We start from the raw sequence: 15025 nt of genomic DNA, 5'->3' as shown, positions 1-15025 counted from the left end.
GTTATAGGATAATAGTGTGATATCACGATAGGTCGTAATTGCTTGGATCATTTTAGTCGTTGAGTTGACTTGTAGAAGGACCAGCCTTTCAAACCGCATTTTAAATCAAATAATTTAAAAAACAATTCTATATTATCATTGAATTTGTCACATTTATTTCATGCAATATTAAGGTAGAGCCTAGTAAATAATTAATTTTGAAATTTTGGTGAATAATAAAATATTGCAATGTTACCGATTCGGCAACATCAAACTCAATTAATTGAAAATGATATCCTACGCAAAACTAAATTTAAAATAGAATCAAGAAAGAAGAATTTTTCACACGTTATCAAAGAAAAGGCCAAAAAATACTTGGTATTATTTCTGGAAACTTCTTCCATTCACGGCCTGAACCATCTTGTTGTTACTGATAGACATCCATGTGAAGTGTAAGTATAAAATGGCTTAGTCAAATTTAAAAGCTGCCTTATTATCATTAATTCAATAATTTTATTCTGATAAGAGTCTCTGTTGAGGGGTTAACGATAATTTTTCAGTTTCATTTGGCTGACTATAGTGATTCTATCCTTATTTGGGACGGTTTATCTCTCTGGTACCACTTGGATTCGTTATCAGTCATCTCCGACTGTAGTCTCTATGGACCGGGATATGTTCGCGTGGAACACTACCTTTCCTGGTGTCACTATTTGCCCTGCTGATGGTAAGATCGACCCTGAGAAGTTAAGCAACTATGTGAAGTAAGTTTTTATTTATTTAAAATATTTTTTCAACATAGAAACATTACACCTTCTTATCACTTGTAAAAATCTTCTACCATTTCTAAAATAAACTGGAACTAGTCCATGTTGTTTTATAAGCAGGATACATAAATAAACATTTTAGTAACATGTATTTGTTATGGAATTAGTGGAAAAGAGTAACTAAAGAACTTTTTGCCGGTTCTTCTGGGTTGAATCTACATTGCGAAACGAAAAATATTTTTTTTTATCGTTTCAATGCAATAATCTGTTAGTATTGTTGCGATCATATAGTAATTTCAGTTTTGAGATTTTCCTTTAATATCAAAACAGGCATTCAGACGAAGACAAGGAGAAACTGGAAATATTTATCAAGGCGCTGGCAAATGCTACTTTTGAAAACTTTGACACTATTCCGAAATACGATGGCATCGTGCCCGAAAATTATATGAAAGTGTTACTGAATTTGTCTTCTGCTTTTCACCCCACCTTGACTATAGGTGCTTCCGGAATCCATCTTCAGATTGTACCAACTATAACGGAGATGGGACTATGTTACGCTATCAATTCGAAAGTTGCAATTTATAATTCACCCGAGTGAGTTTCATTTGATGAATTAATTAAAGTCGTTATTCTATGTTTTTGTATATCTCTTGAAATCTTTTTTGGGGAAGTTGTTTTTCTTTTTAATTCAATCATTTGTAGGCAAAGAAAACTATTTACGAAACTACTAACATATTATATTGTGTATTGAAATTCTATAATAAATCATTTTTATAGCTGGTATTCCTAAGTTTAATATTTTTCTAAGGTATAGAGCGAAAAACAGATGGGACCTCGTTGGATTAAACAGTTCTACGTTTTTTGTTCATCCATTAGACGGCGAAGTTTTTGCGCAAGTTATGAATATATCCACGTCATACAAGGTAAGTAATTATTTATAATACAATTACGCTTCATATATTTTTTTATAAATTAATTTTAACATTTTTTATTAGAACATTAATTCAATTATTTTCAAGATTACATTGATTTTGTAGGCTTATATTCATGGACCGTTAGAAGTTCCAGATATTTCTACGAAACACCAGCACTCCGCTCCGAATTTCTATATGAAACTTTATGTAACCGCACTGACAGTTTATACGGCACCAGAAGCGGCTAAGTAAGTACTATTTTAAAACGTGATAACATAGAGGATATTTCGACATTAAGCCTAGGACTTAGAGAGTACAATAGGTAGTAAATAAATAATGTAACTAAAATTTAAAGAACAGTCTTTCCTTTTTATTGTATAAAGATTGCGCGTTTTATGTATTCATGGATTGACGTAACGGCATAAGAAATATAAATTCTTAAAAAATTGTTACTTAAATGAAACGTCACTTATCATTTATATTTTTATTTACAGTTTAAATATGAATTACAAAGACAAAACAACATCGTTTCGTACAAGTCAGATCTATGAGTGTGTGCACTCCTTTCTATAGATAAAGTAGTTAGCCTACAACTAAAAGGAATTCCTGAATATTAAAGTCTAAATAATAAGCTAGAACTATAGCTTGTTCATATTATATGACTTAACCTTATCTTCTATTAATTATAACTGATGCAGCATTTAAAAAAGACATATCACACAATACAAATATATTTAAAAAAAGAATTATGTTCCATTACGAACTTGTTTTTTTTAATCTTATTATCCAGATTAAGCGTGGCTCAGCGTCGCTGTCGTTTCCTTCACGAGAATATCCTGAAACACAACTCTGTGTACACATACACAATGTGTCGCATGGAGTGCAGAATACGACTGTGTCTTAAGTACTGCAGCTGTATACCGTACTTTTACAGGAAAATTGGTCAGTTAGAGTCAATCTCTGTCAGTAATTTTATATAAGCGATAAGCCGAGATGGCCTACTGGTTGGAACGCGTGAATCTTAACCGATGATCGTGGGTTCAAACCCGGGCAAGCACCATTGAATTTTCATGTGCTTAATTTGTGTTTATAATTCATCTCGTGCTTGACGGTGAAGGAAAACATCGTGAGGAAACCTGCATGTGTCTAATTTCATTGAAATTCTGCTACATGTGTATTCTACCAACCCGCATTGGAGCAGCGTGGTGGAATAAGCTCCAAACCTTCTCCTCAAAAGGGAGAGGAGGCCTTAGCCCAGCAGTGGGGCATTAACAGGTTACTGTACTGTACTGTGATAAGTTCTTTCTAAGTCGATTTTCTTAATAGATTAGCTCTAACAGTGTTAATACGTATATTTATTACTTTAAAAATATCAAATTGAGGTATATAGAATATTAAAGAGTGAAGTTTTTAACATAACACTACGTTTTAAAGATAGTAAATTAAGGCCTCGTTTATAAACGTTCTTTAGCGTGTGATAAGTTAAATAATGCCGTGTCTTCTTCTTTCAAGTGTCAAATCAATAATGAAACACAATAGAAAGAAGAAATGTTTATAAGTATGACCATGAGCTACTGTTACAAAATGTTCTATTGAGCAATTTATTTGAAGCGTTGTTGAGTAACTTTGCTATTTTTACTTTTCAGGCGACGAAAAAATATGTGACGTGAATGGTATGCACTGTTTGGCAAAACATAGAGGTAAAAAGCAATAAGACTACCTCGTTATAAAAGTAAACACACAACCATAGCGAGTTGTGTTTTTGTAGCCATAACTCATGTAACTAGAAATTAAATGTGAGCATGTTGCGACCATTATGCTTATAGCGTTTTCTTTTAAGCGATCTCCATATCTACATATGTATATAAATCGGCAAGTAGAGAACGTTTGTAAATACATACTTATATAGATAATTACAACCAGACTCAGGACAAACAGATATGTTCATGCACACAAATATCTGTCCTGGGTGGGAATCGAACCCACAACCTTCGACGGGAAAGGCAAGCATCCACCAACCACGCCAACCGGCTCGTCAAATTATAAAAATAGGTTATTTTATATGTAAGAGGGGGGCAAACGGGCAGGAGGCCAATCATTAAATGATATAATAAATGGAATGTGATTTGTATTATAGATGAGCTCTACAAACTACGGGAGAAAAATGGTAAGAAAATTCAATGTGAATGTGTTCCACTATGCGATGACGTCAATTACATCATCCAATCAAATGTTAGTAGAATATTGTATTCAAATGAATATTTTATACATAACAAAAAACACTAAACAATGCTTTTTATTAAATAAAAATAATTCTGTTCAATTATAGTACATTCCATTATATATAACGTTTATTCAAGAGATTTAGGTTTCTATTTTTAAATTTGTTTTTCCAAATTGTTTTAAATTTATTTTTATGTTTTCCTATTTTTTATTTTTTTTAATATGCTAAGTGCCTCTTTTTCATGGCGTGTTTACCTATAACTAAACCGAAATATCAAAGAATTTTAAAGTTTCTTCTTGTACATAAACAAAACGGGCGATCGTATCGCGTCGAATATATTTATTGGTGGTAGGGCTTTGTGCAAGCTCGTCTGGGTAGGTACCACCCACTCATCAGATATTCTACCGCAAAACAGCAGTACTTGTTATTGTTGTGTTCCGGTTTGAAGGGTGAGTGAGCCAGTGTAATTACAGGCATAAGGGATATAACATCTTAGTTCCCAAGGTTGGTGGCGCATTGGCTATGTAAGCGATGGTTGACATTTCTTACAATGCCATTGTCTAAGGGCGTTTGGTGACCACTTACCATCAGGTGGCCCATATGCTCGTCCGCCTTCCTATTCTATATAAAAAAATTAAAAAAAAAGAAAGCTGTGTAACTAAAAAAAAACTACTGAACTGATTACTATAACGAATTCGTAACTTTCCTTTAAAAAAAACATGACGCAGTTTTAATTAATCTAAAACGGGTAATCTAGGAAATTTCAAAATTTCAATCTCATATTCAATTTCAAAATCATAATCTTAAAAAAAACATAATATTGGGAACAGCCTAGACGAAACGAGCCTAGAAACCTACACGAAATTTACGCGAAACGTAAAATACACGATATTCTGAAATAAATATAATGAATTTTTGAAATATATACCTATGGGTTCAAGTCCGGACTTATCTCAATATACAAATAAACACATATACTCAATATACACATATACAAACAAATAAATATATGCCTTGTAAATAAAGCTTCATAAATACAGTCATTTCATTAAAATTCACTGATAAAAAATCAGAATACGCAATATTTTCTCAATTTTTAACCTTAAAGATTCCTACAAATACCTACGTGTTTAGAAGTAATAGCATGCATACAAATATGTTAAAGAACTTCACTTACCTTGCTCTATAACCTTATTTGATGTTTTTTTCAGGATTTACAAGCTTGGTTTCTGGGCACTTACTTCCAATGGGGGATAGTCACTTATCCCAGAATGAGATATCGTAGGGACATCATCTTCGGATTCACTGATGTATTGGGTATATATATACTTTTATTTTACAAAACAAACAAAAAAAAAGAAATATTTGTAGACGCATTTGCCACATCACATAGCTAATTAGCTTCTTAATTCTTTCTTCTACTTAGGTCCTTTAACACAGACACACACGAGTGTATAGTTAAACACTGATTTCGCTCTTTCTGTCATTATTGATTTGACATTTGAAAGAAGAAGTCAGCATTATTCTACTACTACCCTCTAATTACCCGCTACTTGACGTTAATAAATAAGGCTGTAAATTGTTGCAATTATTACGTCAATTGTATGAAGTAAACCGATTGACTAAAACTAGAATAACGTGTGCTGAATTCACTGATTCTTCTTGGAAATGAATTTGCATATGCACTATGATATGTGCAACTCGTCATGAGCGTCCAAAATACAGGCAGAACAATTGATAAACGGGATCATTATCTTTAAGTTTTCGTTATTATCGTTCATTTAGAAGGGTTTTTGTTCCTTTTGCAGTGGCTGTTGGTGGAATGGCTGGTCTCTTTCTCGGTTGCAGTGTCCTTAGCTTCATGGAGATTGTGTATTTTCTAACTCTGCGTCTGTTTTGCTACACACGAACTACCAGATATAATTAATCTTCTATTGCACTTTGCATACCCCTATATACATATTTCTATAAAAATAAAAAAACATATCTTCGTTATATATATCTCATAAGCATAAAAAGGCATTATATATATTATTATTATGAAATTCAGTACGTTTCTTCAATAAAAAAAAAAACAAACATATAAGAATGTCTAATTAAAAGATTATTTAAAAAAATATTCTTCGATTACCTTCAATTAGCAAGATAGTTTATGTATCTACTAATAGAAACTGGTAACCCTACCTTCAGGTAAATTTAATTTAGGACTAGCTTAATTACCACCGTATTGGGCCATATTAACACATCGTAAATTTAACCCTTAAGCACCTCACTAATAATTAAGATCTTGAGACCAATTTGGATTGTTTGGCCAATTTTGCGTTTCATTGCGGACGGGTTATAACGGGTTGGGTCTTTGTCAAGCGCTTTTGTAAATTACGGGTCAATTGGTTTGGGTAAACACGTTTGGGGATTTATCACATAATCGCAATTGTAATGATTTTACGATGATAAAAAAATCTAAATAGTTATTTAAGTTGCTCGATGGAGCCGATAAGGTCCAGTGGTTAGAATATGTAAACAAGAAAAAGAGGTTTTGGTTTCGGATCAAGTTTTCGCAGTTACCTGCATATTTGGGATAATATTTCGAGCAACGCGTATCCCGTAAAATCAGAAGTAGAATGAAACAAGCTTAAAGCCCTCTCTTTGAAAGGTGAGGAATCATTTGCCCAGCAATGGGACTTTTACGAGCTCTTACTTAATTAGTTTCTTATATATAAATTAATTCAATCTAAAATCTATATAATCATATTCCACTTCAATAAATGTATAATTTAAAGCAACTGTTTCTTGAGTTAATCAATTTAATCTACTATAATACGGTCACATGCAAATACCGTATAAAACTAAAGGCGCTATTTGAAGCTTAGTTAATAGCAATTAGTTCGAGATTTGCAAATTATAATACAGCTATGGACCCTTCTTATCTTTCTGCAACAAATACCTTTGCTATGAAACACTCGTTCCAACTTATCTGTAGTCGCCAAGACGTCTTACATATCGCCATAAACGTCTAAAGATTGGTCGGAGTCACAGCGTTTATATGAGCTGAGCGTTATTATGTTATTTTAAATTTCGAATTTCCATAAATATAACAAAATTTTACGATATGTTCTTATAGTATTTGTAATGATAATTGTATATGATATAATATAAATCTATCTACTTAAGTCCTTTTGGGTTTATTGTATAGATAATAGATTCGTCTTATTATATATTATTCGTCTTATTCGTCGGTGGTAGATTTATGACAATCAATAAGTAAGTGTAATGCTTCTATATTGAATAAAGATTTTTGACTTCTGACTTTGACTTAGTTCAAATAAAGTCAAGATCGTAAATGAAATTTTTAAAGCTTTTAATTCGAATATTTAACTATTTTCGAATGTAATAATTAAATATATTAAAACTAAGAATAGTTACTAAACAACTTATTTTAGCGAGTTTTTGTAATTCAAGTGTGCTATTTTTGCGACGGTATTTTTTCTTCATGGAAAAAAATCACCATAGACTTTCATAGACTTTGGCAGCGTAAGAAAACATTAATCATTTGACGGGCCGGTTGGCGTTGTTGGTAGAGACTTGCCTTTCACGCCGAAGGTTGTGGGTCGATTCCCACCCAGGACAGACATTTGTGTGCATGAACATGTCTGTTCGTCCTGAGTCTGGGACTAGTATCTCAGTTCCTTCAGTTCAGTCGGTTTCCATAGTACAAGCTCTGCTTAGCTTGGAATCAAATGGTCGTGTGTGAATAATGTCCCAGGATATTATTATTATCTCAGGATATTATTTAATATGTGGTATATGCGCCTCCAGTCACCCTAGCTCAATAAACATGTAAATTGATCAGTAAAACTTTGTCGAAATCTATTATTTTCAAACAGATATATAAATTTTCATATACTAACAAAAAAAGGAAATGGATATCCTGCTATCCCATTGGCAGGCTAAGGCATCCTCTCCGTTTGAGGAGAAGATATGAAGCTTATTCCACCACTGTTCCAATATGGGTTGGATACAATTTGGCGGATTTCAATGAAGTAAGACATATGCACATCTCTCACGATGTTTTCTTTCAACGCCGAACGCGATTTGAGTTATAAAAGCAAATGCAGCACGTGAAAATTAAGTGGTTCTCCCACTGGGTCATTTCATCTCATATATTGAAAAATATTAATTAATGATATAATTCTGACACGTGTCACTTACGACACACCAAGTTTCAACTAAGATACGTCAGTACGCGGATGGGGTGAGGCAATGAAGCAAATGCTAAAGATTATTGTTTGGAGTTAGCGAGGTGTAATTTAATTCGAAGACGTCCTACCTCTGTCTTAACGATACTTGACTTAGTGAAGCGTATCACTATTTTATAAATTTAAAATATCGATAAATATTAAAAAGTACATTTCTTCGTAGACATTATTAATTAATTTTACTTAAGAGTAATATTATTATCTTTGATAGGCAGTGATTATTTTTCAAATATGTACAATTTATTCAATTGAGAATTTCTTAAATGAAAAACTAGAATAAGACTAAAACAAAGTTTATCTTAAATTTATAGTTGATGAGTGTAACTATAAATTAAAATATTTAAAAAAAATTGTCATTAGAATCTTAGATATTGTTATTAAGATAGTGTTTAATTCATTAATAATATAATAAAAAAATCATTAAATTGTTTTTATTTTGTCATTTTTTATTGTTTATTTCATGAAAGTTATTGATGTAAGTTTAACGTAGTAAGTCATTCCTAATAGTATTTTTGGAATTGCCTGTAAAGTTGTACACACTGTAATAGCATACATATAGGTTTTTTGTGAATATGCCGATTATCATTTTCATTAAAAAAACGAAACTATTTCTATTTTTTTTTAATATCCGTTAAAAAGTTTTAAAATAATATCGATATCGTGTCACATCTCTATAGATGTGGGGTTTATTAACTGTATATGTTAAGATTTTAATTGCGGGCATCAAGTGGCTTTTGTGAATTGTGTATAAGTTAGGGGTCTTTGTTTTATCTCGCGCCTCGAGGTAATGTAAGGTGAGGGTGAACCGGTGTATGGGGATGTTGATGTGTTTCCTATGTGAATACGAATTCTAGAATTTCGATTTAAATTTAATATTAAGTCTTTGTATTGAATCTGATTAAATAAAGTACTTAAGGATCGCTCTGGTATCTGGTATGTTATCTATTTGTCTGATACGAATAAATATTCTATAAATCAAATCTCTGGACAAATGAAAACAATAAAATTTAAAGGAAATATAATATAAAAAGTGTCAATAATTCGTATATAAATAGATAAATAGAATATACTTTATTGAACTTTATGTTAATTTTAAACTTACATAATGACGGTTATATTAATAAAACAATAAAAATAAACTTAATTTGAGAAAAAAAGTTATGAAGAAAAAATTGTAGTTTATATTTTTACTTTTAAAAGGTTACATAACCTTTTCCGTCCTTTAGTAGATAAAAAACTCAAGGAATATCTATCAAAACCAACTCCCTTTATCCCATCACCACCCCATACCATTAATAATACCGAAGCACCATAAAGCCGTCACTTGTAATACACCTTGGTTATATACCTTTAAGATTGCCAGATAAAAAAATAAGATGATTTATGTCGAGTTTTTCGATAAATAGTTGTCTTAGAGGTCGTAGGGCGGGTAACACTCATATTTCGAAGGTACGGTTTTGCTGATAAAGAAATGACGAATGAACCTCCCTTATTTTATGATCATGTAAATAGTTTATTCTTCGAGTATTTTCCGTGATATATTTGAGTAGAAGTGCTTATTAATATTTTTTTAGCTGTCGCGTTGGTTTTTTGTAAAAGGCTTCAAAGGAAGTGGGTTCAACTCCCGAGTCAAGTAAACAATTATAAATAATTATCAAAAGTTTTGCGGAGTTTAGGCTGTGGCAGGGTATTCGCGACACGGTAGCATGTGCAAGCGACCCGTGAAAAGGTACCGCTGGTTTATTAGTGGGTATTCCGATGTTCAGGAAGCGCTCGGCGCCTTGGACACCGGCGAGACCCACATACCCCCCACTGTTCCCATGGGGGAAACGCGTAATTCGTTCATCCAGCGTTAAAAAAAGCTTCACATTCACGTACATTATATATATTACTACAACAGTGAGAGATAAATTCAATACTCAATGTCGAATAATAAGTGATTCTTGCTTGATTTTTTAATTTATTTATTTCTTTTTCCCAATCTTTTTACGCAAACTATTTTCAATTTCCTTGGTCATGTATGTTTTTTTTACTTAGAAGTTTTGTTGAGTTCACGCGCGCGTTTTTCATTGTAAACTGGTAAATAAAAAAAAAGTTTACTTTTTGATATTCATGTTACCATTACATTTAAAAAAAAAAACAAATATATAAATTATATTTTTATTAATATTGTCTAAATTCGATATCAACTTTTATGTAAATTCCATCCATTTCTTGTTATATTGGGCATTTGCTTGATAAATGACTTGAATAATACATACAGTACAGTACAGTACAGTAACAGCCTGTAAATGTCCCACTGCTGGGCTAAGGCCTCGTCTCCCTTTTTTGAGGAGAAGGTTTGGAGCTTATTCCACCACGCTGCTCCAGTGTGGGTTGGTAGAATACACATGTGGCAGAATTTCGATGAAATTAGACACATGCAGGTTTCCTCACGATGTTTTCCTTCACCGAAAAGCACGAGATGAATTATAAACAGAAATTAAGCACATGTAAATTCAGAGGTGCTTGCCCGGGTTTGAGCCCACGTTCATCGGTTAAGATTCACGCGTTCTTACCACTGGGCCATCTCGACTTAATAATACATACAATAAAGAGTAATCTAAAACATTTAAATACATATAGTATTATAGAGATCGTTAAAAAGTTATGTGGTTCGAGTTTCCTGGGTTATACAATGGTGAGGTGAGAGTTTTCATATAGAAGGTGATCAGTTTTATTTAAAAAAAAATTTAAAGAATAGGATGGCGGACGAGCATATGGGCCACCTGATGGTAAGTGGTCACCAACGCTCTTAGACATTGGCATTGTAAGAAATGTCAAGCATCGCTTACATATCCAATGCGCCACCAACCTTGGGAACTAAGATTTTATGTCCCTTGTGCCTGTAATTACACTGGCTCACTCACCCTTCAAACCGGAACACAACAATAACAAGTACTGCTGTTTTGCGGTAGAATATCTGATGAGTGGGTGGTACCTACCCAGACGAGCTTGCACAAAGCCCTACCACCAGTAAATCTTAAAACGATAAACAAACGCTACACGCCTAATGATTACAACAGAAACTGCTTACTAAGTCGTACCTGTTCTGTTCATTGTACTTGTAACAATTTTTAAATATGTGCTTTTTATTTTTATGTAACTAATTTACGATATTAAAACTTCTCTTAATATTTTTCAAAAGTCTGTTTATGTTTGTTACTTTTATTAAGTAAAATAATGAATTAAACTCTAATAGTTTATCATTTTTTAATCGATTTTACGCATTTTATAAATATATGTTAAAATATTATTTAAAAATGTTGTCAATTTTATATTTAATTATTAAAAAACAAAAACGTGGAAACAAGCATTCTGTATAACTAGAAGGTAAGTTCGAGTAAGCTTGTTTTGTCTCGTGGCCAAATCTTTGTTCGCGTTGATCTCATCTCCCTTCCTGTCACGTGCTACATCAAATACTTCCGAAACTTGCCATTGTTAAATTTCACTTATAACGATGAAGTTAGCTTAAGGATTATGCTTAAAGTTATTTAAGATTAAGTGATCATTTGTGTGCGATTTCAAGATGAGCCATATAGTACAAGCAGAAATTGGAATGGTAACTTAAGATCACTAGATCAAAACTGAGAGACATTTTGTATGTATTATATTTTCTATATATAATTGTATACGTGGCCAGTCCGCAGTGTAGTAGAAGGTTTTTTTTTAATTCTAAAAAAAGTGTTATTTTGTGAAGAATGTTACTCCCTAATCGACCCCAGCGTTACTTTCCTTGTTGATTTTCATAAAACACATTTATACTGTCGTTTTTTAATATGTATATGCTCTTATGACGTCACAGCCGATTGTGACCACTTACTTCGCCTATCTATGGCATTAAAAAAAAACATATGTGAAAAATATTTTTTAAGCTTAATAGTATGGTACAAATGTTAGATTTTTGATTTGTTCTGCTATCAATACTATTAATAATATTCATGTCTGTATAATTATTATCGTCAAATTATGAAATAAGATACGATTATATTGCTCTGATATATTACTTTTTTTTATGACTGCCTCGTTAGTCTAGTGGTTTGATATAAGGCTGCATACCTGGAGGTCCTGGGTTCAATTCCCAGATCGGGCCAGTAAAAAGTTATTGGGTTTTTCTGGCAGAAAATTCTCAGAAGCGGCCCGGAGTCTGGAAATTGGAAGTGTGTACACTCTCGTGCCTCGGAAAGCACGTAAAGCCGTTGGTTCTGCACCTGAACTCTTTCCGGTCGTGTTGGATTGCCGTCCCATCGGATTATGAGAGTTAGGGAATAGAGAGTGCACCTGTGTTTGCACACACATGTGCACTATAATATCTCCTGCGTAGTTAGTTAATCTCTCTCTGGCCGCCGTGGCCGAAATCGGTCTGCAGGACATGATAATTATTATTATTTTACTAATACCGTAAGCGCGAAACTGAGTTTGTCTGTTTATTTGTTTGTTATACTTTTACGTCTTAATCGCTACTCAACTGATCATCATGGAATTTGGATCGATTCCTTACGAAAACAGACAACAGACACTAACAAATAATTAGGACATATAATTTTATTTTATTAATATACTATAAGATTGTTTAATTTTAAAATCTAATAAATATACATTTGCATATAAGCGTGTCATTTATTTTCATATTAATAGTAAAATAAATTAATACTATTTACTGTATCTAATTTGTGGAAATAATACATTTTTCACAATTAGCTATTCATACTTTTAATGTGTTTCGAATCTTAGTATAAATACACGATTCTCTCAATTAAAATAATTGGTTGCAATTAAGAACAATGATTTATGCTGCGATTTGTTTACTTGTGGTTCTTTGTGGAAATGGTTTAGACGCATATCCAGGTTATGTGAATCAAGGTAAGATTAACGTAAAAGTACATGATATGTAAGGCCCTCCGATTTCGGTAACGGCAGCCGATTTTCAGAGAGATCAGCCAACTGTGCAGGAGATATTATCTATTCCCTAGGTCTCATAATCTGATGGGACGGCAATCCGACACGACCGAAAAGAGTTCAGGTGCAAACCAACGGCTTTATGTGCTTTCCGAGGCACGTCCAACTTTCAGACTCCGTGCTGCTATTGAGAATTTTCGACAGAAAAACTCAATAACTTTTTAGTAGCCCGAACTAGGATTTGAACCCAGGACCTCCGGTTCTGCGGCCTTATACGTAACCACTAGACCAACGAGGCAAATATATGACAACATATTAATAAACGTCATTTGCTGCAATATTTTTTATTACAAGAATAAATTTTGTGTAAAATAAATTGTTGATGCTGATTTTTCAAAAAAAAAAAAAAATTATAAAATGTATTTTGTGTTGTTACGTGATATTAAAATATGAGCTCAATTTATGTTATAACAAATTCATCATGATCATCAGACAGTAGTCTTGTTACGCGTACGTGTGCTTAGTGCTCTTCGTGTATTGCACATTTACTCAAACCAAATTTGTTTCAGGAGTTGATATCCCTTGCAGAGACAATTCAGAATGCTCAGTACTTTGTTCTTGGATAAATCACGTGGAAACTGCCGGGAAATGTGCTAGTAACGTATGTCTCTGCGAGACGACTCCATTGTTAGATGTTGGCAGTAGACCTTATCCTCCTAATCGAAGAATGAATTCGGAACCAAAATTTAAATGTTCGAAAACGTGGGAAGATTGAATGTAAAAATAATTTGAAAATGGAAAAAATAATGCTATATTATGCCATTGAAGCTAATGTTTTCATTAGTTAATTAAAAACAGTTTATAAAACATTTTGGTTTTATTGTTCGAATAAAATGAAATATATATTGTACTCATCGGTCCACGTTTCAATCGTGAAAACTAATCATTTAATCAAACTGTCATTTTATCGTAATATCAAAAATGTAATTATCCTAATTGCAATAACAAATATCAAATTATACGAAGATTATATTATATTATTCATATATTCTTTGTTGTTGTTATATTTGTATGTATGTATATTTTCGGCTATTAATTACCGCCTTCACGAATTTCCGCTTAGCCTAAAGGTACAATGTTGGTGTCTTCAAATCCAGAGTAAACAGGTTTCTTATAGACATCTTAGACCGTGTCGATGCTTAACATCAGGCAAGTCAACGGTCAAACGCTGGCCTATTATTAGTAAAAAAAAAAAAGGTTGACTGGTAGAGAATGCTTTTAGGCATTAAGTCCGCCTTTTGTCATACTACTCAATGTGGTGGGCAAAAAGTTTTTAAATAAAAAATGCGAAAAAAATGTGATACATGCAAGAAGCAACTCAGCATATGATTAGACAAAGTAATTAATGGAAGAGAAAACATACTGTCGTTTCCGAGTAAATGATATAAGACCAAATCACAATATTGCAGATTTTTTAATTAGATATCACACTTACGTAATCACTTATGTCATGATATTAATAATAAAGATACAGAAATGTAATTCAATAAAAATAGTATCTGGATAACAAAACACAAAAAAAGAACTAACAAGTGTAAAATATACTAGTTTTACCGGTTCACTCATTTAGAAATATATTGAACCCTTATCTTTTAACTCTTAGTTATAGGAGAATATTTTAACTTAAATTAACGTAATATATTAATAAATAATTTTACTTACTAATTATATTAAAAAGAAAAAAATGAATAAGAAATGGAGACTACAATTATAAAAACAATTTATAGGCAGAGAATAAAAGAAACTATTTATCAAAATCAAAATATTTTTTACACAAATAGACTTTTACAAGTACTTATGACGTATTTATTTAAGATAATGTGTCTATATATAGTCATATAAACATGTAGTACTTGCATATTTAAATACCTTAATTATTTGCCTATATCT

General features: G+C 32.3%; 1 protein-coding gene and 1 long non-coding RNA gene across 2 annotated transcripts; both read left to right on the top strand.

Annotated features, from left to right (window-relative positions):
* The first annotated feature begins 228 nt into the window (after positions 1 to 228).
* On the top strand, positions 229 to 5825 carry LOC126769146 (pickpocket protein 28-like). Its single transcript, XM_050487758.1, has 10 exons — positions 229 to 431; positions 540 to 740; positions 1074 to 1337; positions 1552 to 1666; positions 1781 to 1905; positions 2448 to 2599; positions 3304 to 3357; positions 3795 to 3889; positions 5093 to 5198; positions 5690 to 5825. The coding sequence occupies exons 1-10, from the start codon at positions 229 to 231 to the stop codon at positions 5806 to 5808; spliced, it is 1434 nt and encodes a 477-aa protein (XP_050343715.1). The 3' UTR covers positions 5809 to 5825.
* Positions 5826 to 12903: 7078 nt separating this feature from the next.
* Positions 12904 to 13984, top strand: LOC126769187 (uncharacterized). Its single transcript, XR_007669344.1, has 2 exons — positions 12904 to 13039; positions 13645 to 13984. It is a non-coding gene; the product is annotated as an uncharacterized LOC126769187 (long non-coding RNA).
* Positions 13985 to 15025: the final 1041 nt, after the last annotated feature.

The sequence above is a fragment of the Nymphalis io genome, chromosome 6 (assembly GCF_905147045.1).
Source record: "Nymphalis io chromosome 6, ilAglIoxx1.1, whole genome shotgun sequence".
Classification (NCBI taxonomy): domain Eukaryota; kingdom Metazoa; phylum Arthropoda; class Insecta; order Lepidoptera; family Nymphalidae; genus Nymphalis; species Nymphalis io.
Note: the sequence above shows the minus strand (reverse complement) of the source record. Positions and strands in the feature narration are given on the sequence as shown.

Bases quoted from the DNA above. Each gene is read 5' to 3' on its own strand.
- LOC126769146 (XM_050487758.1), top strand. From the start codon at position 229: ATGTTACCGATTCGGCAACATCAAACTCAATTAATTGAAAATGATATC. The intron at 3,890-5,092 runs GTTAGTAGAATA...TGTTTTTTTCAG, and splicing joins ATTACATCATCCAATCAAAT to GATTTACAAGCTTGGTTTCT. The intron at 5,199-5,689 runs GTATATATATAC...TTCCTTTTGCAG, and splicing joins CGGATTCACTGATGTATTGG to TGGCTGTTGGTGGAATGGCT.